A 24,009-nucleotide genomic window follows, 5' to 3' on the forward strand; every position below is an offset into this window, starting at 1 on the left:
TCTCAAGATGGCAGAGCCTCCTTGTTCTACCTGATCAAGCCAAGACATAACAGAGACCATCGCTTGACCTAACCACAAAACTACCATCCTAACTTAACCATAAAACCATTGCTTGACCTAGCCTCAAGCATCGCATAACATAGCAAAAAAATCATTTCTTTGCCTAGCCATAAAACCACTGATTGACCCAGCCTCAAAACTACCACTTGACCAAGCAATAAATCCATTAATTTCTCTAAATCCATTTTAATTTCTCTAAACCCATTTGTTGAAATGTCTGTTTTCCAATGTGCTAATGGCAAGGTAGTGGTAGAGTTTTTTAAGGACAACAAAGGAGCAGGAGAGAAAGAATCTTAGGCTACGCTTGGTTGGAGGTGACATAGGGAGGATAGAAAAGAAATGAGAGAAAATGGGTGGGAAGAGTGTTTAGTTGGGAAGGGGAGGGAATTTTGACGGGGGACTAGGTTTTTTCTGCTCAGGTCCACCAAAATCCCATCTCTCCAATTTGGAGAGGTTTTAAGAGAGAAAATGGGAGAAGAGAGGGGTTTTAAGGAAACACCAAAACTACCCCTTTCCACGGTGTGAGTTGTTGTTACATGTTTTTTTTTTTTGGTTATTTTCTTGTAAATGTGTTTTTGTTTGTTTTTTTCCCTTATCAACATGGTTTTTAAATTAGTGGGTTTTGGTTTTATTTTTTACTTCTATTTTTAAAGCAATCTTTTTTCTTTTCTTAGTAAGCGGATTTCTTTTTTTGAAATAAATGGTGGCTTTCACCTCTAATAATAATAATATAAGTAATTTATTTATTTATTTCATGATTACAAAAAATAATTTATTATATTATATAATAGGGGCATAAAAGCAAATTTATTCAAACTATATTTTTTATCATTTTGTTTTTCTTCTTAACGAAACAAGTGAGTTTTCTATTTATCTACTTTTCCATTCTCCTAACCAAACATTATCAGAGAAAATTAAAATATTTTATTTCCTCTCACTTCTTTATTTTCATAAACAAACAAATCCTTAGGTTTGATGGGTTTGGAGAGAGAGAGAGAGAGAGAGAGAGAGAGAGAGAGAGAGGTGGTTTTTGGTCAAGGAAGAGAGAGATATGATTTACGAGAATAAAAAAAATTTGATAAAAAATAGTATATTAATGAAATGTAGGGTTCGTTTGGGATCCGCTTATTTTGCTGAAACTGAAAATTTTTTGCTGAAAATATGATAAATAAAGATAAAAGTTAGCTGAAATAATAAAATGGGATCCATGAATAGTTCCAAAAAGTACAATGAGACTCATAAATAGTAGCACAAATAAGCTCAATAGTAAAATAAGTTGGCAAAAATAATCTTTGCCAAACAAACACGTAATGTAAAATATATACTCAAATTTTGAGTGTTTTGAAACCAGTTTTTATCTCCTCCATGCCCTTCTTAGTTACTTAGGATTTGGAAAGAGATGGATCTAGGCATTCTATTTTTTTTTTTTTTTTGGGGTAATATTTTGTGTTGGGTTTAAAAAATTATTTATTCTCTTAAAAAAAGAAGTAATTATGTATAAGAAAAGAAAAGTAAATTAAATATGTATAAAAAAAAAAACTCTTACAAACTTTTTTTTAAAAAAAATTTATAAAATTTCCATAATTATTAACATCACTTATTGAGAATGAATTGAGACAGAGTAACATGATTTTTACTCTAATGCATCTCTTAATAAAAAAGCAAAAAAAAAAAAAAAAAAATGCAATACAGGCTGTAGTTCGAGAGTCCACTTTTTCTCTCTAGAAACCGCTACTGTGCTGGTTGAGTGGTGACCAGACCTGACCTGAACAACAGAAGCAGAGTGTCAGAACTCTAAAATAAATTTGAAACTCTTTCAATTTCTTCTTTCTTTCTCTACTCCGATCCAAGTTAAACTGTAAAAAGTAAAAACAAAAAAACAAAAAAGTAGCAGAAGATGAGCGTGATCGACATCTTGACCAGAGTCGACGCGATCTGCAAGAAGTACGACAAATACGACGTCGAAAAGCAGAAGGATCTCAATGTCGCCGGCGACGACGCCTTCGCTCGCCTCTACGCCGCCGTCGAAGCCGACCTCGAATCTGCTCTTCAGGTCCCTTCCCTTCCCTTCCATCTCAATCTCCCTCTAGATTTTCCTTAATTTGACGAACTGACCTGTTTGGTTACTAAGAAAATGTTGAGGAAAAATAATGTAATTCAGTAGGAAAATTACGTGAACTTAGCTGTGTAGTTGAATTCACTCTTGGCTGAGCTGAGATTTTTGGTGCGAAGAATTAGGGTTTGTAAATTGTGCAAAAATTGAGAGTGATCTGATGTGCAGAAAGCGGAGTCTGTTTCGAAGGAGAAGAATAAAGCATCGGCGGTTGCGTTGAATGCGGAGGTTCGTCGGACCAAAGCTAGATTGCTAGAGGAGGTCCCTAAGTTGCAGAGATTGGCTGTGAAAAAGGTTCGTATTTCGTTTTTCTTTTGTAATTACATTCATTTTTATGAATTTCGATGAGTTTGAATGTAGTGGAGTTTATTTTTGGACTGTGAGAGTGTTGGTAATTTGAGTTTCTATTCTTAGATCTGAATTCTGTACTTGTTTTTCGATGCTCGGTTTCGTAATTCAAGTGAATGGTTTAATTGGATTCGTTTTGTGTATAAAAAAGCGAAAGATGAATGCATTGGTGTTGTAATTGTCTAATGGACAATTGATTCTGGTCTATTCATAGGTGAAAGGGCTTTCGGGGGAGGAGCTTGCTGCTCGTAATGATTTGGTGCTTGCATTGCCGGATAGGATCCAAGCTATACCAGATGGGAGTGCTCCTGCAGCCAAACAAAGTGGAGGTTGGGCGGCTTCAGCTTCTCGTACCGAGATCAAATTTGATTCAGGTGATTTTTTATTTTATTTAGATGTATGGTTTTTTTTTTTTTGTATACACTTCGTGTTTCGTTTGCCAATCTTGCTTAACATATGGGGGGGATGTTTTTTGATAGACTTTTGTGGTTTAATTGTGTTCCATGTTGATTATAGATGGTCGGTTTGATGATGAATACTTTCAACAAACTGAGGAGTCGAGCGGATTCAGGCAGGAGTTTGAAATGCGGAAAATAAAGCAGGCAAGTCATTTGTTTTGGATTTGTAGTTTTTAATTTTATTTTAAACTGTGATTCACATTCATGCATACTATTCTGTTTGATTACAGTTTCTTCATTTTAGCTTCTCTCACATTCTTACAGGATCAAGGCTTAGATGTGATATCCGAAGGTTTGGATACACTTAAAAACATGGCTTCTGATATGAATGAGGTTAGCTGTCTTTTATGTTAGTTTATGCTCCATTACAATGTCTACACTTGTTGATTGTCACACGTTCCAATAAGTGCAGGAATTAGATAGGCAAGTTCCTTTGATGGATGAGATTGACACCAAGGTGAGAAACATCATCGTCTGCTTGTAATTTCAAAGCTACTTAGTTGGGAGTTAAGATTTAAATTACTTAGCATTCCATTCACATCTTTACAGGTGGACAAGGCAGCAGCTGACCTTAAGAATACTAATGTTAGACTTAAAGACACAGTGAATCAGGTAATTGAGCTACAACTTCTTCAAATTTAGATATGCATATGCTTCACTGTGCCATGTTCTAAAATTTTGGCTGGATCTAATACAAGTCCTATTTTCTTCCAGCTGAGATCGAGTCGGAATTTCTGTATTGATATTATTTTGTTGTGTATAATTCTGGGAATTGCTGCATATTTGTACAAGTAAGTTCCTATCCTTTTTCATCAGTGGCTCAAAACATGCACTGTGCCTCTTTTTGTTCATCTATATCAATTCTAGTTATATGAGTTATTGTCCTGTTCTGTAGGGTGATCTTTTTATAATTCTTCTGATTCTAGCTTTTAACAAATCCAGGAAATTGGTTGTGGATCATTTAATTAGATCCATATGATAAAATATTTTGAGAAATTTTTTACAAATTGTAGCTTAGGTTGAATACAAGGATTGTGTTTTCTTCATGGCAATTTTTGACAGTTTGTGGGATGGTCAATCTTCTTGTTGAAGCTTTCATATTTTTTTTTGCTTTAATACAATTGACTCATCTTGTTTGCTTCTATCTGTGTCAACATGCATAGTGTGGCCCTTGGCTACTTATTGGAATTACCAAAATAATGTTTGTAAGACTATAGTATCCTTATATATGGACACATCGACTAAGTTTCGTCATTCATGAGGATGAGAGATTGTGGAGGTTCATGCAAAGTGTCATATGGTTGAGCCTTCTTATGAAATTGAAGTGGAAATTTGGTTAAGTAGGCTATAAGGGGACTGTGGATTCATTTAGAATGATGGTGGTCATAAATATGCCCATTAAAATGAGCATATATTTATTGAAATTTTATGACAAGAAGAAAATGGAAATTTTCAATGATAGAATTATAATATGGCTCAAACCACATCATGAATGAGTTAGAGTATATAAGGAGTTTATGTCTCTTTTCTTTGAAAAATATATTATTTTTCAAAGAAAAGATGAGTAAATTTGTTTCATAATGTCTTTCTCCCAAATCATTTAATTGAAAGTGAATTTATCTTTAGATGGGATGTCCAGGTTAATTTTTACCTTAATGTGTCTTTATATTGAGATTATTTCATCCCTAGGCAACTTTATCTTGAGTTTGTATGAAAATAAGTCTTGAGGGATCATCTGGAGACAAAGGAATTTTATTGAAGTGCAGCTAAATCTAAAATTGGGTCAATTCCAAAATTTAAATCGAAACTTCTGTGACATACACTACCATGTTTTCTGAAATCAAGTTAAACTTGGGTTAAGCCAATTAAGCTGAAAAAAATCCAATAGAAGCCATATCATATTTAAGTGGATCACCCTCTAGGCCCAGAAAGTCATTTATATTTCCCCAAATACCTATATTGGTAGGGATAAATCAACTCATGTCGTTTGGTAACTACCTCTAGAAAGTAACTATCTGCTCAACCTTGTTATAAATAGAGTAAGGTTACAAACGCATGCCAAGAGCCTTTTAGCTCAATTGATTAGTGCCTCCTGGTGTATTCATAGCATCCTAGGAGCAAATTCTCCCTCCTTCGTTGTAACTATTGAATTAAAAAAAAAGGAGGTTACAAACACTTTTTCACCCAAAAAAAAAAAAGCACTAACATGTTTGTTGCAGAGAAGACCTTAAGGCCTAGCTTTGTGATACCTTTGTCTCAACAAAAGGAAAGATCAAACCTTCGTAAGGACCTTTTTAAGAGAGACTAAATTCTTCATAAAAAACAACATGCAAATCTCTTATTGAAGTTGGGAACAAGCTCTTCAGCCCTCATCTTCAACCTTGACTGTTAATCAAAGGATTGATCACAATTGAAGCACTCCAAGAGAGTGCCAAATTGCATTTCTTGCCCTAAAAAAATAATCTCATAATTTGTATTCACGCTTGTTTGTACATATTTCTCAATTATCTTACTATCTATGCTGGAGTGTACAGATCTTTTTAACCACAGTTCATTAGCATTTAGGCCACTATGTTATGCACTAGAGGGATGGTTATGGGTAATGAGATATAGGGTCCACCATCAATCTACTTCAATCATTAGGATATTTTATAGATTTCTCTACGAGGAAAAATAGAATTGGGATTTCCTTGAATAAAATCTTCTACAGCATAAGGAATTCTGTTTAGACTGGACTTGTTAATGGACTTTGATTATATCTGTGTGGCCTGTGGAACTAACTGCATGAAGTGAGGGACAATCTAGGCAGGATGATATCTGTGTAACTTACGGCCCATTGGATTTGCCTGGTCTCTTCATAATTCACAGAGTTTGGTCCGCTAATCTTCACCTAACTGTTGCTCTGGAGTTTCACATCTTAAGGGTTTTTCCCCCCTGTAAATTTGTCTTTTCCTTTCTTTTCTTTCTTTTATGAAATCTCAACTGTAACTTTTGTGGTGGGCCAATCCTTGTGTCCTCTTGTTTCTTACCTGTTATGATGAAGTTCTTCTGACGCGTATGTTTCATTTGCAGTGTACTGAAGAAGTGAGATGAACTAAAGAGCCATTTGACCTGTTTGTATGATGTGGTTTGTCTGGTATTTCCTTGCATATGGAGCAGCTTGTTGTGTTTGATTTATTATTTTTATTGTTTCTCTCATGTATTAGGGTTCTTGCTTTCTTCTGATGTGTTAGAACCTTTGCTTAATATATATAACATCATTCGTACACAAATGCGAGCACATTGGTCATGTCCGTATTAATAATATTGTCTTTGTTGCAGTCATTCTATAGTCTTGTTTTTGGCTGAAGATGAAACCATATCTCCTTGTACAAGATATTTCCACACTGAATCTGAATACTTATTACTTACAAAATTGAGCACCAGTCACCAGTTATGGGACATATGCTCCATAGAGTGTATGGTTATGATCTGAATCTGCCATAAGAAATCAATGTGGTTGAAAAAAAAGGTGGGACGCATTAAATGTCTGTTTGGATACTATTTATTGTTGAAAATTGAAAACTAAAAATACTGTAATAAAATAATTTTTAAATGTGTGAATAGTGCCGTGGGATCTAGTTTAATGAAAATTTTGCTGAATTCTGTACTTGTGGGTTTTGTAAACAGTGCATGAGACCCACTGTTTAAAACGCGAACACACTAAGAAAAACGGCGCAATCCAAACTAACACTCGGTAGACAGCTCACAGTTTTGTAATTTTTTCTAGTGATGTATTGTTCTCCTTTTATCTTTGGTTTTCACTCAAAATCTTTTGCTAGTGGGATAACAAGTCTTACGTCACAATGAAACACTGGCTGTCTAGTTATCATTGGAAATTTGGAATCAACGTTGCCTACTGTAGCAAGACAGATTTTCACCAATAACTTGTTGCCTTGTCACAAGAGCATTCACATTAGGTTCTACCTAATTTTAGTCAAATTTGGTCACTTTTGTCACTTTAGTTCATCAATTATTCCCAATCATGCCAAAATCAGACTCAACGCACTATCTTTATTTCATTTAAATATTTTTATTTTATTTTATTTTTCTCTCCACACTTTCCCTAATCAACCTAGTATTGTAACCCAAACAATCTGTGACCCTTGCTATCGCGAGCAACCTAAGGGTCTGTTTGGTTGGAGGAGTGAAAAAGTGGGAGAATGAAAAATCAGTGAGAGGATAGAAAAGATTAGATTTTTCTTTATGTGTGTTTGGTTAGAGAGGTGGAAAAGTGAGAGGGTGAAAAACTTTTTTGTTTAGTTGGAGAGAAAAAGGGGATGATTAAAAATGTAGTTTATATAAATTGACTATTATGTCATTGTTATATAATAGTGGAGAAAGTGAGAGGGGTAGGTGAGTGTAATAAAGTGGGAGTATTTGTGTAAAATGAATTTCTCATCACTTTTCCCTTCTCATTTTCCTTCCAATTTGAGAGGATAAAAAAAGTGAGTCCAGGAGGGAAAACTTTCTCCCCTATTTTCTATCTCTCCTATTTTCTTTCATCAACCAAACAGCGAAAAATAACATTTTTCACCCTATTTTTCTCTTTATTTTCCATTTTCCCTATTTTCACCCCAACCAAACACACCCTAAATCTACAATTATGAGCTCTGATTTGTTATCTCTAGCTCCAAAATGTGAGCTCCTAGTGGCCCTAGCAGCCAATAGCTCCCCTGTGAGCAACCATGTTGATGAAGCAACCCAAAGCCAACCTGCATCGCAAGCAACCCACAGAGAATCAACCAAAAAATCAAGACAAAATCGACCCAGATTAGGTTAGAGAGCAGGGAGTAAAAAAAAAGTTTTTATTTAATAAAATTGTTGTTGATGAATAGTAATGCGAGAGAATAATTAAAAATTGATGAACAGTAACTCAATAGAGGTATTGAGTTACTGTTTATTTGTTCTTTGTGAATGCTAAACGGTTAAGCCTGACGCATCATGGTTTTAGGGCCATTCAATTATTTATTTATTTATTTTTTTACCAAATGCTAGTTTGACTAGCTTGATGAAAATGCTATAAGTAAACCTTATTTATTAGTCTTAGCCAACTCTTAACGCTCAATCAATTTTTGTGAATCAAAGTATGCGTGACCATCAAAGCATCCATAACCAACAATACCTATTAGGGGAAATCACTCCAAACCTTTATTATTTTATAGTAAAGTACAAATGACACTAAAAATTTGTTTGGATACTGTTTATTTTGTTGAAAATTAAAAACTTATTGCTGAAAATATTGTAGCAAAATATTTTTTAAAAGGAAAAACACTGTTCATGTATTTTTCAGGTATTGGCTGGTCCATGAACAGTGTCGTAGAACCAGTAAAATAAAAACGCAAAACGCAGAAACATCTCTACGCAAACGGACGGTAAAGCTTTTCTCCCACAAAACCTGTCTTAATCAACATCAACCACTAAGGTTTACAATTACAAATACATGGTGTTACATTGTTTCCCTCAACTTGGCAACCCAAGCACATTGCCTATCTCCCAAGCTTGGTCCATGCACCACCATGTGAACGATTTGGCCCGTGCCAATGTCACCTCTCTTCTAAGTTTAGCCTACATAATATATCACCACCCATACGCAAACCTAAGAACACTTGACCAAGGAAGCCATAACCCAATTTTGTATTTCCCACATTAAATTAGTATGTTACACACTCAGACACAGCCTAGCTATGTCTTACACATACGCGACCTATCCACTTGTTCCTTGTGGTCAAGCCATGCAATGCAAGGCTATCTGCTGCACATGTGCGGTGTGCCCACAACACAAGCATTGTTTGCAACTTCACAAGCCATGACAATGGGTCCCTCACCTCTGCAAAGCTACAGTGTCTCATTGCCATATCAAGCTAACATGAGTATGCATGCACTACAATAAGACAACATGGCATTGCTGCCACAGCGCACCTTGCACAGTCCATTGTGTGATTGGTATGGGTAAAAGGTGTCACCGCACGCAGCCGCTTATTCTTAAAGACCAAGAGTCTTGACACCTAGATAGCCCGACCACCCTAATAGATCATGTCCTCGTTAGGGCCGGCTTGAGTGGGAAAAACTCAGTTGCACACAATGTGTGGATATAATGTCTTTTATAACTGAAATTGTGACTTAACACGATTTTAGTAATAAAAGACAGTGCATGTGTTATGTAAATCATGGCTTATTTTCAACTTGAAAATGTGACTTAGGCTGTGTTTCAGCTGTAGCAGTAATTGAGAAAATATTTTACACCATGAGGAGTGTTTGTTTTGGGCTGAAAATTGATATCTTTGATGGTAAGATAAGTAGGCCTGAAGTGTAAAATTGTTTACGCTTCAATTTTACCTTCAAATCATTTTTTGGGTCTACCAGAGATGAGTGCCTTACCTGGTCCATGCACTCTTTGGAAGCTTTGGTTTCACAAAGAAAAATAACGACAAGCTAAGACCTTTTTATTTGAGCTTGAAGAGCTTGAACTGTCAAGGCGTTGCAGATGCCTCGGCAGTTCCACCCGATAATCCTCATGGGGAAATTGGGAGCATGATAAGGCCCGCCTCCTAGGCCGAAGATACAGAAGAAAAACTGTTTGTTGAAGAAGTCTTTGCTTTAATTGGAGAAAGATGAGCTCTGCGTCCCCTGGATTTGAGTGATTCGCCATGGATTTTTGTTGGTCTTGCATTGGTTTTTTCTCTTTCAGATAGAATGAAGAATTCTAGTTTAGATTGGGGTATGAGCATTGCTGTATTAGGGTCAAAGAAAACAAGTTCAGGGTTGCATATGGTTTTTTTCAGCCTCTTGGAGAATGAGGCGAGTTCTTCCTAGGTGATTTTTCTCTTATAAGTGTGGGGGAAGAAAAGGGGAAAAAGGTTTCTATGGTGGGGTTTGGATGTGGATAAGATAAAGGGTCATTGTGATCGTATGCGGTGAGTGTTGGGCTAGGTGCATTCAATGGGCTTGTGAAGTGGTCTGGGCTCTTGAATTGGGATGAGGTGGGATTTGGGAGGGGCTTGGTATATTTATCGGGTTTGGTGGGAGAAGATGGGCCAACTAGAGAACTATCAGTAAGATTTGAGAACAAACCTGATGTAGTCTTTTCCATCGTTGGGGGACCTGCTATCTGGGGCTTGCTAAATGGCAAGTGGGTAGGTTAGTGGAGTCGCAAAAACATGCGTTAGTGTCCTTACCTTGACACATACTATCAAGGACATGTAAGTTGTCGTGTTATGTGAGCAGATTATAGTTGGCGATGATTGTACCTAATTGATGACAGGTTGGCTCTACTTGGGATGGTGGCGATGTTGGCAAGTTTGCTCTAACAGTGGCTGAGGGTGGTGGACTCATGGTGTGAACGACGTTGTACAGACCATGAGGGGATTCAAAATTATCTGCTTGTAACCATGGTCCAGTTGCTCTGAAACTTATGCCGTGACGATTTTCAAGAACAAAACATTCCTCATGGCAAAATTTCTAATCATGACCTATGAGACCACATCTGTAGCATACATCAGCAATTTTTTCATATTTTAGATTGATCCAATGGTCGCTTAGTTTTGGCCGAGGTAAAAACACTCCAAAAATCAAAGGCTTGGAGATATCTACATCAACTATGATTCTAGTGAATCTTTTCCATCCATTATCTCCTTCTCCAGCGAAGTCCACCTCAATGACGGTTCCTACTTTAGAGCCAATAACTTTTAAGTTATTTTCAGATTGCCACAAAGATGGGAGACCGTGAACTTGGACCCATAAGGAAGAGAGGGAGAAGTCCACTTTCTACCATGCACGATCCGAGCTCCATTTTTTGAGAACTAAGTGTCCACCCTTAATAGACCAAGGTCTTCTTCGGAAAGCCTTATGGAGGTCTGCCTCATGGTGGAAACTAAAGAGGAAAATGTTTCCTTCAAGCCGTTTAACCTCAAGAGGGAAACTAGGTTTCCAGGCCTTAAAGACGACATCTCTGACGGTGTTAAAACCTATAACTTTAGAGGATATGAGCTTACCTAGCAAGTTGTTTTGGGATGGATAGGGATTTACTTGGTTTGTGTTGTGCAGATAACACCTCAAGACTCAAATCAATATCAGTAAATAAGTGAAAATTAAATAACAAGCACACATAAAGAACATAAGAATTTACGTGGTTTAGCAAACTGCCTACCTCCACAGTGATGACAGAGAAATTTCACTATAAAAATAGGGAGATACAATAATGCAAAAGAACACTCTCAAGAAACTCAAATTCCAATTACACCTTAGAACTCTCTCACAGAAACAATAAAAATAGAAGTTAACTACCTCTCTTTTTCTCTATTTTTCTCTTATGTGGCTATACCTAATAGGTTATTGGAATTCCTCTTATTGCCTTAACTAATAACATATATATATATATAGGGATATATGTTAGGTTGGCTACCTTGGACTCCTAATACAACAAGTATTTGGTAAATCTGTGTTGACTTGGGCTTGGCAATACAAGCCACACGACCCACATCAACAAATCTCTACCTTGGCTTGAATTGATCAAGCTACACGAGCAAACTCCTCCATCACCTCCACCTTAGCCCTTAAGGGCTTACAAGCTGCAAACATTAACCAAGTACAAATAGCTCTTGAACTTATCTGTTGGAACTGGCTTTCACAACATACTAGAGGATTACCAAGTCTTATTCTTCTGTAGAGTGACCCCATCTTTTCTACATCCCTCTAAGACAATGGATCTCTACTGCTAGTTATGAGAGCAAAGCTAACCATGTCTTCAAAGCTATATCTCTGTGGTGCTTTGTGAACTCGCTTCTCTCTACCTTTAGCAATTGACTAAGGCTCTTCTTGTTGCTGCTGTGGATCAATCTTAACATCACCCTTATCACTGGGTGAACTATTCTCGTCAAACTCCATCTCAACAGCTAATTTCTCATGTAGACTATCATTTAAGTCTCTGCTTCATTCTGTTTCAACATAAATGCTTCATCAAATATGACATCTTTGCTGGTCATTATTTTCTTTAAGATTGGATCCTAAAACCTGTAGCCTTTAACACCATTTTCAAAATCAAGAAATACGCATTTTCTTAACTTCGAATCGAATTTAGAATGATCTCTACTCTACACATGCACATAAGCTGGATGAACTGGGTGAACTATTCTCGTCGAACTCCATCTCAACGGCTAATTTCTCATGTGGACTATCATTCAAGTCTCTGCTTCATTCTGTTTCAACATAAATGCTTCATCAAATATGACATCTTTGCTGGTCACTTTTTTCTTTGAGATTGGATCCCAAAGCCTGTAGCCTTTAACACCATTTTCAAAACCAAGAAATACGCATTTTATTAACTTCAAATTGAATTTAGAATGCTCTCCACTCTACACATGCACATAAGCTGGACAGCCAAAGATTTTTAGACTCGAATAATCAACTGGTCTACTTGACCAAACCTTTTCTAGAATCTTGAAATCTATGGTTGATGATGGAGATCTATTAATAATGAAGCTTGTTGTGTTAACTGTCTCTACCTAGAACACCTTAGGTAACCCTGCATTTAATCTCATGCATCTGGCTCTTTTTACTAAGGTTTTGTTCATTCTCTCTGCAACCCCATTCTGCTGTGAAGTTCCTTTAACTGTGAAGTGTCGAGTAATGCCTTCTAATTCACAAAATCTTATGAATTCTTTATCTCTATACTCTAGTTCATTATTTGTTCTAAGGTATTTTATTTTCCTGCCAGCTTGATTCTCAACCTGTGCTTTCCACTTTTTAAATATGCCAAACACATCAGACTTATGCTTCATAAAATAAATCCATACCTTCTTAGAGTAATCATCAATTAAATTGATGAAATACTAAGCACCGCTATGAGAAGAAACTGATACTGGACCCTAAACATCTGAATGAATATAGTCAAGAACACCCTTACTTGTATGAAAGCCTATCTTGAAACTGACTCTATACTACTTCTCATACACACAATACTTGCAGAAAAGTCTAGCTTGCATGTCTTCACCCCCTTCAATAAATTTATTTTGTGCAACTCTAACATACCACGTTCACTAATATGGCCAAGTCGCATATAACATAATTTTGTGTCGTCAGTACTGGACTTCATCAGAGGGGTGACTGCAACTCTTCCTACAATTGTGTTCCCAATCAATTTGTAAAGCATGCTTACTTTCTGTCCCTTCATCACCATCAAAGCACTTTTGGTAATCTTTATGATTCCACCTTTTGATGAGTATGAAAGCCCAAATCATCCAATACTCCTAAAGAAATTAAATTCTTTCTAAGATCTGGAACATGTCTGACATTACTAAGAATTCTTACAACTCCATCAAACATCTTGATCTTCACGGTACCAATTTCAATAACCGGGCATGTAGCATCATTACCCATTTGGACCATACCACCGTTGTTATACATGTCAAACCAATCTTTCTTTTGAGTCATATGATATGAGCATGCTGAATCTAAAACCCAAAATTCCAATAGAACATTTTTACTTGATGAAACTGAAAGTAAATTTGCACCAATTTCGCTGTCATTTGATATTTCTTCAGCAACACTAGCTGATTCTAGGGGCTCTTTCCATTCTTCTTCTCTAAAGGCTTTTTTAATTCTTTACACTGATTCTTGTAGTGCCCTTTCTTGTGACAATAAAAGTACTCTATATCTTTCTTTGCACGTGATTTAGACTATGATCTATTCTTGTTGGAGTTTTGTTCTCTTGACCTGCTTGTACCTCTATTGCTTGACTTAGACTTTACAATAAGTCCATTAGCTTGAGAACCATCACCATCTTGCTTCATCTTTATGTGTGACCTCCTCAAGTACTATAATCTCTTTCCCGTACATCAATGTAGTCACTGGATGATCAAAAGAAGTGGGAATCGACGCTAATAAGAGTAAGACTTTATCTTCGTCCTCATAATTCTCCCCAAAACTTGACAGTTGGGTGTTCAACATATTAAATGTGTTGAGATGCTCCAACAGATCACAACCCTTCTTCATATGCAAACTATACAATTGCTTTTTCACGTACAACTTGTTCATCAGATTATTTCTCATATAAAGACTTTCTAGTTTTTCCCAAACCTTCTTTGCGGTCTTTGCTTCTAGGATGCTGTGAATGACCTCATCACCTAGGTTGAGACGAATAACACTAGTTGCTTTCTCATCCATCTCTACCCATTCTACATCCTTCATCGTTTTCAGTTTCTTCTCCTTCCCAAGCAAGGCCTTATGAGCTCCTTGTTGAATTAGGAGATCCTTCATCCGCCTTTGCCAAAAAGAAAAAAATTCCCTTACCATAAAACTTCTCTACATCATACTTTGTGCTTGACATCTTTACTGTATTCAAAGGTTTGAATTCTAACCTAGCTCTGATATCACTTATTGTGCAGATTGCACCTTAGGACTCAAATTAATAACAGTAAATAAGCGAAAATTAAATAACAAGCACACACAAAGAACATAAGAATTTACGTGGTTCGGCAAACTGCCTACCTCCACGGCGATGATGGAGAAATTTCACTATAAAACTAGGGAGATACAATAGTACACAAGAGCACTCTCAAGAAACCTAAATCCCAATTACACCTTAGCACTCTCTCACAGAAACAATAGGTTATTTTTCTCTTATGCGGCTATACCTAATAGGTTATTGGAATTCCTCTTATTGCCGTAATTAATAACATATATATAGGGATATATGTTAGGTTGGCTACCTTGGACTCCTAATACAACAAGTATTTGGTTAACTTGTGTTGACTTGGGCTTGGCAATACAAGCCACACGGCCCACATCAACAGTTTGGAGGGAGCTGTAGCCTGATATCAAGGCAAGATATTTTTGTTGTACGGTAAACCAACTCGGATAACTCCATAAAGGTGGGGCAATGTGAATGCATCTGGAAACTAAAAGAGTGTCGTGGGTGAAGGATTGGTAGGTAGTGACGGTGGGAAGGATAAGGATGGAGATGAAGGGTCAGACTTGATAGGGAAAATAAGGGAGGTAGGCTCCAGGAAAGGTTAGGGGTAACAGGTGCCACTAAAGCACGGAGAGCAAGGCCTACAAGTGAAGCACTAGTGGGAAAAACTCAATTGCACACAATGTGTGGATATAATGTCTTTTATAACTGAAATTGTGACTTAACACGATTTTAGTAATAAAAAATAGTGCATGTGTTATGTAAATCATGGCTTATTTTCAACTTGAAAATGTGACTTAGGCTGTGTTTCAGCTGTAACAGGACTTGAGAAAATACTTTACACCACGAGGAGTGTTTGGTTTGGGCTGCAAATTTAGTAAACCTGAAAATTGATATCTTTGATGGTAAAATAAGTAGTGTAAAATTGTTTACACTTCAATTTTACCTTCAAATCATTTCCTGGGTCTACCTGAGAGAGAGAGAGAGAGAGCGCACCAGCCACCAGAGACAGAGGCCGTTGACAAGGGAGAAAGCACTGCTGATCACTTGAACTTGAGCTCTGATCCACCGTCGTCCGTGGTCGTGCTTGTCACTATTGATCAAGGTAAACTCCGAAGCCCTCTTCCTCTCTCTTCCTACTTCATTCTCCCTTTTCCTCCTTCCCTCTCCATCCTTCTTTCTCCCTCTTCCTCCCATACCGATCTAACTTTGCTCTCTCTACCCTTTTGTCCTCCTTTCCTCCCTCACCGATTTGCCCTCATTGGCCTTTTGCTTTGGATTTTTTTTATTTGATTGTAAATAATATTTGTTCTTGGGTTTTGGAAGATTGGTGGTTGGGGTGATTCATGGGGTGATCAATTCTAGCGTTGTAGTGGCCGATTGGGGGTGGGTTTTGGTGGATTAGTGGTTAGGGTGGTTTGTGGGTTTCAATAGTGGTGGATTGTGGGTTTTGGTAGATGGGGTTTGATTTTGATTTTGAGATTAATGAATTTTGATTTTGATTATAATTTTTTTAGGTTAATTGGTAATATGGTGGTTGATAGTGTCTGGTGATGGCTGGGCTTATGGAAATAGGTTTTTACATGAAAAACTAAAAATACATGAAATAATTTTCCGGCGTAGTTTCCAGAACACAAACAAACAACTGAAAATATTTTCTTTTATGTAAAATATTCGACACTCAAAAAATATTTTACATAGAGCCAAATATAGCCTTAAAGTCACGATTTTAGTAATAAAAGATAGTATATGTGTATTATACACATGCACAGTGTATAATAAATAGTGCCCTAGTTTGAGCTATATATTTAAAATCTCAATCAGAGAATGACCCGATTGCTAGGAGATTGCTGTTCTAGGGGCTGGGCTTAGGTTTATATGTTGTTGTAGCTTGCCTAAGTAAGCCCGGTTGGATCAATGATCATAAGGAAGGTTGTAGTTTAGCCTTATACAAGGGTGACCCAACAAATTCGGAGGCGTAAAATGATATATTTAAATGGAGCATTTTTGTTATCATTTAAATAATATTAAACTAGGGTTTAATATCATAATTTTTTTAATAACAAAAATATATTCTTTTTAATTTCTAATATGTTTTTTTTAATAGAAAAATGCTAAAACTATAACAAATTTTACTACAAAAACACTAACAAACGATGTAACAATGAATATGATTAGTAACACTTTAAGAAGATAATAAGCAAGTATGTGAATAAATGATGTTAGAAATATTATAAATTTTATAATGTGAGGCTTACAAAGATGTATCATCAATTTTAAAAAGTAATTCAAAAATGCATTTAGTTGTTGTTGTTCACGTATAATATTAATTGTCACATCAATTTGTAAAGGCCTTGAAGTAAAACTTATAGTATTTCTAGCATTTTCTTATTTGAATTATTTTTTGTAATTAGTGACACATATTTGTAAAACTTATGTATTTAAAGTTGAATTATCTTTAACATTACTCAATTTTCTGGGACTTTTTAAAAGTAGAAAAATTAATTATTTTTTTCCTACATATATATATATATATATATATATATATATATATATATATATATATCTTCAAAAAAATGTTTGTTCAAAAAATATATTAATTTTTGCCCCAAAATTTAGAAGCCTTCCTCTAGTTGGGGCCCTACCCTAGCCTATGAATTTTAAAATCTGATTCTTTGACCAAAGCAGTAAGACAATAATCGTCCGAATCTTGTACAAGGAAATCAAATCACTGGGAGAAATTTTGTAGGTGGTTGTATGAAAATGAAGCACAGTAAAACAAACTCATGCATGTCGTATACAAAGAGAGACGACAACTTAGCTGATCATTGTTGTTCTTATTCATCTAAAGAATAAATCGGTTATAACCAATAATTTATCTTTTCACATCTTTTAATAACTAATATTTTCAGATGCTCAACGCAGGATGTCTCAACCAGATATCACAAAAACTAACAGAAGAACAGCTCATGCTTTTGTATCATAAAACAACCTTGAAATTAATAATGGTTCCAATAATAGTTTGAACTTTGAAGTGTATACATATTAGCATCTTATACAAACCCCTTTACAACCATTTATACAAATTGGCTACGAATATCTACATCTTTGTAATATTTATATCACAAATAACAAGGACCTTGTAAAGATGAATCTCAGTTCTCACTCCTCGCAAACACAAATTACATGTGATTAATCCATAATGAAATTAATCACTAAATTAAACAATTTATTCAACTTCTAAGTTCTACCATATCTTTACCCATCTCTTGTGGTTATGTATGCGTTTATCTACGTAATAGACTTTCACACCCAAAAACCAAAAAACCCTAGTAGTTAGCTACATATCCTTCTCTCCATTGCTCTAGCTTGTTGCTGCTTTCTGTGAATACAAACTGATCATCAAGCTCTTGATATGGATTAAAGGAACTCCACTCATGAGCAGCATCGAAATCATTATCTTGAGGAGGGTCTGTTCCACAGAATTTCATCCCTGCAGTACTATCATTCCTTTGAGATATTTCAACTTCCTCATTGTCTCTGTTGCTTACTTTCTTGCTTGGGAAAACGAAAATCTCCTTGTGATTTCCTTCTGCGGGTTTTCTTTTCAGTGGGTTAACCAAGCTGTTGAAAGAAGCCAAGTATTGTGACTGATTTATAGCTGTATCGTCTTTAGGATATAATTTTCCACCATTGTTACTTTGGAAGCTTATGTTTGCGGTTGTATCAGTGCAAGGGATATTCTGAGAGGCAAAGAAATATGGCAGCATTGAGCAATCGTTGTATAAGTAATTTCTTACAGCCGCAAAGAGGGTAGGGTGCACATTCATGGACCATGGCTCATCCACTTTTTGAACGTAGACTGGTGGTTCATAACTTGGACCGTATCGATCTTCCCTCATGTTCCTTAGTACACCACATTTTTGCCGAACACGACATAGCACCCAATCGTCCAACTGTACAGAAATGTTATAAATGTATATAAAATTTAGGTATAATTTCTTAGGTACTGTAATTTAAGTTTTGTAATTAAATTCAGACATATGATCGTGTTCATCAATATAACACAAACAATATTATCCTTTCAAAAACAATTAAAAATCAATTTAACCATATGTTTGTATTTAATCGAAACACCAAGGTATAATTAAGGAACTTTAACTAAGTTTTGTCCATCAAAATATTGATTGGCATGTATGTATGTATAACCAACTAATTACTCTCATAGACCCTTTAGCCTTGGCAGTCCAAATCATGGTATCGAGTGATGATCTGTACTCATGCATGATCCAGTCTGTCTTAACTCCTTTCGGAGGTCGACCTTTGTAGAACGCAAGGGCTTTCTTGACCCCAATACTCTTCGTCCCACAAGAAGTGAGTGTGGGTTTATCTGTCCCTGTAGCTTTCCAATAAACTAAACCTGCTGCTCTATTAGGCCTCACTCCATTGGGATACTTCCTATCCCTTGGTGTAAAGAAATACCATTCATCTTCTCCAAACAAAGCCTTTTCTGTGAGAGAGAGAAAAAAAAAAAAAAAAACTGATGTTCACTTAGTAATTCACTATCAATATATAAGGAATACAAAGAAGAAAGAAAAAACGAAAACTGGTATATAATTGCATGGCGATATATACAGACTTGGAAGCTCCCATGGGTTATATTTATACAGATCTATTTCAGCTATGATAGAAGCTGGGAGTGGGCTTGATGTCACTTTATTTCTCAAGTAGTGTTGGATGAGCTCCTCATCAGATGGGTAGAATCTAAATCCAGGTGGGAGTCGAATATCTGAGGTGGGTTGTTGGTTCTCCATGAAGGGATACCTTGTTCTTGGAGATGGAGAAACCTAGAATATTGGAATCAATCAATGAATACTTTTGCGGTATTATCGAACGGAATAGTTGTAAGTTTGAGAGCACTGTACATAGCTTACATATATGGGCTGTTCTGCTCTCTCATGCAGAAGGGGACAATATGTCAATAGCATAAATGACATAAAATAAATGTATTTGGAAAATAAAAGGGGTACAGAAGGTAACACCGTTGTCCAGTTTGTTATTTTTGGAGCCAATCAAATCAAACAAGCAACAAATTAATGTCTTTTGTTTGAGATAATATATATGTGATTTGTGTCTTGTCCATCTGTGTGCATTTAACTTTTTATTTACTAAAATATATTGCCTAATCTAAAGGTCCTAGAACTTGGATGGTGGAGGGGTTGGGCCTGGTAGGCCCAAACCACGATGATTGCTTACACCAAGGCCCATAATTAGGGTACATGATGAAGCAAACTCCCCTAAGATTGGTGTTATTGATTTGACAAAGCATATTGACTCAAAGTTCATGGGTAGGGACGGAGTCGAGACCTGGAGTTAGAGTTAAGAGTTAGAGGTAGAAATGTAAATAAAGAAAAAAAAATCATGAAATTTCAAATAAGCATCTGTTTAGTAACAAACCATTAACAAGACATACAAAATCATTATTTTTTAATACATTACAATTTGATAATTTATGAAAAGAGAACTCAGCGTGCGTCTTTGATGCATGCATCTACTATCGGGTAAGAGCAAAATTATTTTGTTTAAATTTTTTTTAAAGGGTTGTGTTGTTTATTTTGGGTAAAATTGTTTGATTGGACTTAATTTTTTTAGCTTTGCTATTGGTAATATTTATTGTTGGGCTAATTTTTTGGGATTGTTAATTTTGTTTTAAATTTTAAATCTATGAATTTTTTTATGGCCTTTAAAAAGATTAATGATATTGTTTATAGAGTGCCAAATATAATTTTATTGAACTAAATGGCTAAAATTAGTAACTATATATATATTAGTATATTTTTTTTAAAAAATTTGGAGTTGATCAATTACTTTAGGGATTACGTGGCCACAAGCATATAGGCATTGATCTCCAGGTTGTTTGTTATGAGTGACCAGGGGCGGAGCTAGGGGGGTCGAGGAGGGGCAATTGCCCCCCCTGACCCCACCCCAAGCCCCACATCAAACTCAGTTATGCATTTGTTGCTACACATCAGTTATTATCTGTACTGTATTGATTTGTTGTCACACTTCAGTTGTTATCTCCACTATTCTTTGTATTGTACACCTATATGTATTTTTTTTAATAATATTTCTAACGTTATGAAGTCAAAATTGCTTCTTTCCTTTATGATATACCAATCATAAGCAGGCTATAAGTAAAGGTAGCAAAATAAATAAGAGATTCTAAAAAGTTGGATCACCATTTTTTGTCCCCTAATATAGATTTAGCATGAAAACTTCACTGTTAATTTACCTTTTTTCATTCATGTTTATGTGTTTTACTTGTTTAAAATATATACTCAAAATTATAATTTAGAATACCTTAAGGATAACAATGACTATTAAATTTCAACTCTTACATTAGGCAAAGAAAAAAAGAAAAAGAAAAAAGAAAAAAGACAAGAACAAAATATAATTTACATGTACCTTTATATTTAATTTTGCCCCCTTTAAACTAAAATTCTGGCTCTGCCACTGTGAGTGACCCCTTAAAGAGAGTGCTCGTTGAATGTCATCATTGCCTTTCTCTCAAAATATTTTGTCTCACCAATTGTCAACCGCATCAAATGTGATTGAACTTGTTCCATCCTCCTACAATTTTGGGGCTACAACCTTGACATACCGACAAGTCTATTGCTTGATTTTATGGGGGAGTTACTGCTAATTATACACCTCCATTTTCCTATAATAATAATAAAAAAAACCGTACACTGGAAAGTATGCACATTAGAATCGTTGTTATTATGCATAGTTGTCTTTCCCATTACTAATTTGATCATTAGAATCTCTTCAGCCGGCCCCATTGATAATAATATCCTTCGTTAGAGAGATCTCGTACCAAACAAGGACTTAAAATTTAGTATTTGTCTCCTTTGAGATTGAGAATCCAAGTTAGCTGAGAATGTGTTTGACTAGTAATTAAAGGACTTTCTTAGTCTCTATTTGGGTTTAGAAGCAAAAGGAGGCTACAAGAAGAAGAAAGTGGTGTAGAGAGAAGAAGGTGGTGGTGACATGAGGTCATTTTTGGGTGTTGGTGTGAAACAAGAAGAAGTCAAGGGGTTGCAATGCATCAAAGCTAGCCCTAGACCTAGTGCTCTTAGGCCATGGCATAGCTTAGTAAAAATCCAACCCAATCACCGTTAAAAGTGAAGGGTGTGGCTTGTGTCCAGTGGAAGTTTTCACTGGACACGTTGGATGGTGGACACGTGTCCACTCTTGGACACGTGTCTGAATCCGGACGTGTCCAGTGAAAATTTCCACTGGACAGAAGCCTTACCCAAAAGTGAATTAGTAAGACTAAAAAGAAAGAACAATAGATCTTAAATACAAAAATTATAATATAGAACATTGACTGAATATTATTTAAGTGATATTTAGATATAAAAAATTCCATTAAAAGCTATCACCTTAGGTCTTAAATTGTATTTGTAGGGATAGAGGGCCCGGATATAGGTATTGGGTTGTAGGCCGTGCTCGAGGACATCAGATGGCCCGATAATAGGTAAATACTAATGAAGGCATGCGGGTTAATGGGCCGTGGAAGAAGTCTAGTCGTAATGAGATGAAAATGGTGTCCGAAAATAAGTACCTCCTCGACTAAACAAAGTAGAGGTCAAATGTTCGACCCTTCATCAAAAGCAAGGCAACGGGCAATCTTGGTGGTAAGGATAAACATTAGATAGGGACAAGACAAAAGAGAGTTGGGAAATATCTGAGAAGAAAACTGCTACCACTGCATTGAATGCTCTGCAGCTAACCCCCTGACCACATTAATATGGAGGTAATACTTGAACAAAAATATTTAGCCTTACAACTACCCACAAAGACTTTAGAAAGGTGTTGACGGGACAAGTATCAAAGCCAGTAATCTGATCTACACGTGGAGGGCCGAGATGAAGGAAGGAAGAGGAATATAAAAGAGAAAAATCCCATTACAGGGGGATCATCAGAAAATCTAAGGAAAAATCACTATAAACTCAAGCATTGTAATTTTGTATAAGTTTAAGAGAAATATATAAGAACAAACCATCCTCGGACTTGGCCGAGGAGAACTTTTCTTGCTCAAAACTGTTGTTTTATTCTTTCTAACAATAACTAACCTACTGTGACTATTATCCATTTAACTCATTGAAAGTTTATCTTTAAGCCCACTCTCTATCAAATTCATTGTTTTGGGCTCTTTGGGCCATTGACCATTCATTTGGGTTTTAGGAGCAAATCGTGTCCTTACAGTATTGAATAGTCCTGAATTGCATAGAGAAGAGGATGAGGACTTAATGGTGGCATAGGTAGTTGTATTTTGTGACCACTTACATTCTTGTGAGGGTGAAGCCATATAATAGTCTCTCTTGCCTTAATTGCTTGTGTGGATTGGGATTTTAGGGGGGGAAAAGGCGTCTTTTGGTGTGGGAAAGTGGAGGATGTAGACTCTAGAGATCAAGAGAGAAAAATATGATTTGGTGGAAAAATAATTAAAAAAATGAATGAAAAATAATAATATTTTAATGAAATAGAGTATAGAATAGATAATCATGTGTGGATGTTTTGAAAAGTAACTAACTAAAATAAATAAATAAAAATTTTATCTTATAATAGATGGAAAATTTTGGCTAAACCAATATGAATGCTCTTTTATAGTTTCATAGTTTTGATTTAGGTGGCAATAGGCAAAGGCATTTGGTGGCATGGTTCCAAGTAATGGGAGTCCTTTTTTTTTTTTTGGTTCGCCGGCCACCTATGATTGTGGCACCTTCTAGTTGGCTGCCACAATAGTTTTTTTGACAAAAATAATAGTACTTCTCTTATTTTGAAATGTTACTGAAAGCTCAAATAGTGTGAAACACTATAGCCAATTTAGACTTTCAATTTTAAATTACGGCTTAGTTGCTTTTACTCTAACTTAACTAAGTGCGGAATAAAAGTAAATGATATGCAATAAAACCGGAACACTACTCTAAAGCATAAGTAAGTACAATGAACAATAAATGTAAAGCTTAAAAAGTAGAAAAGAGAGATGCAAACACAAGATAACATCGAAACGTATTATTGAAGAGGAAATCGAAGTATTCGACAAAAAATCTCTTTCTGACCCTCCAAGCCAAAATCGATTTACTAGTGAATAAAGTTGGAGTACATGAATAATGCAGAGACCCTCCAAGCCTAATCTACCCAATGTACTTGAACCTTCCAAGTTCTTGCTACCAATGGGATTCATGGAACCATGTCTTCACTAGTTGTTCGGATCTCGCAATTAGCTCCAAATTGCATCCACCACTCAATGTCTTCTTCCAATGCTTCCCATACACACAAAAACTTCTCTCAATACTCAGAATGGGTGAGGTAAGTGTTTGGGTTAAGAACCTCTCAAGGATGTGTAGATGGAGAGGTAGGAGTAAAGAAAATTTTAGAGAAACGGTGTAGATGATTATGGGTAAACAATCTCTAACTCTCAAGTGTTTGACTAAGGTTTTCTTTCTCAAAAGTTTCTTTGAAAAAAACACTTTTAAAAAAAAAAAAAATCGTGGGTAATGAGAGTGAGAGTT

The 24,009-nt window shown here is 35.9% G+C and overlaps 2 protein-coding genes across 2 annotated transcripts; one reads left to right on the forward strand and one right to left on the reverse strand.

Annotated features, from left to right (window-relative positions):
* Positions 1–1,691: 1,691 nt before the first annotated feature.
* On the forward strand, positions 1,692–6,303 carry LOC142610367 (syntaxin-71-like). The gene is made up of 9 exons (XM_075782171.1): positions 1,692–2,113; positions 2,342–2,467; positions 2,736–2,895; positions 3,038–3,123; positions 3,244–3,312; positions 3,392–3,436; positions 3,529–3,591; positions 3,694–3,770; positions 6,052–6,303. The coding sequence occupies exons 1-9, from the start codon at positions 1,958–1,960 to the stop codon at positions 6,065–6,067; spliced, it is 798 nt and encodes a 265-aa protein (XP_075638286.1). The 5' UTR covers positions 1,692–1,957; the 3' UTR covers positions 6,068–6,303.
* Positions 6,304–17,757: 11,454 nt separating this feature from the next.
* LOC142610507 (NAC domain-containing protein 58-like) lies at positions 17,758–19,242 on the reverse strand. Its single transcript, XM_075782320.1, has 3 exons — positions 19,068–19,242; positions 18,649–18,938; positions 17,758–18,384 (listed from the first exon to the last, which is right to left on the reverse strand). Exons 1-3 carry the CDS (start codon positions 19,240–19,242, stop codon positions 17,758–17,760), a joined length of 1,092 nt encoding a protein of 363 aa, XP_075638435.1.
* Positions 19,243–24,009: the final 4,767 nt, after the last annotated feature.

Source organism: Castanea sativa, chromosome 9, assembly GCF_040712315.1.
Source record: "Castanea sativa cultivar Marrone di Chiusa Pesio chromosome 9, ASM4071231v1".
NCBI classification, from domain to species: Eukaryota; Viridiplantae; Streptophyta; class Magnoliopsida; order Fagales; family Fagaceae; genus Castanea; species Castanea sativa.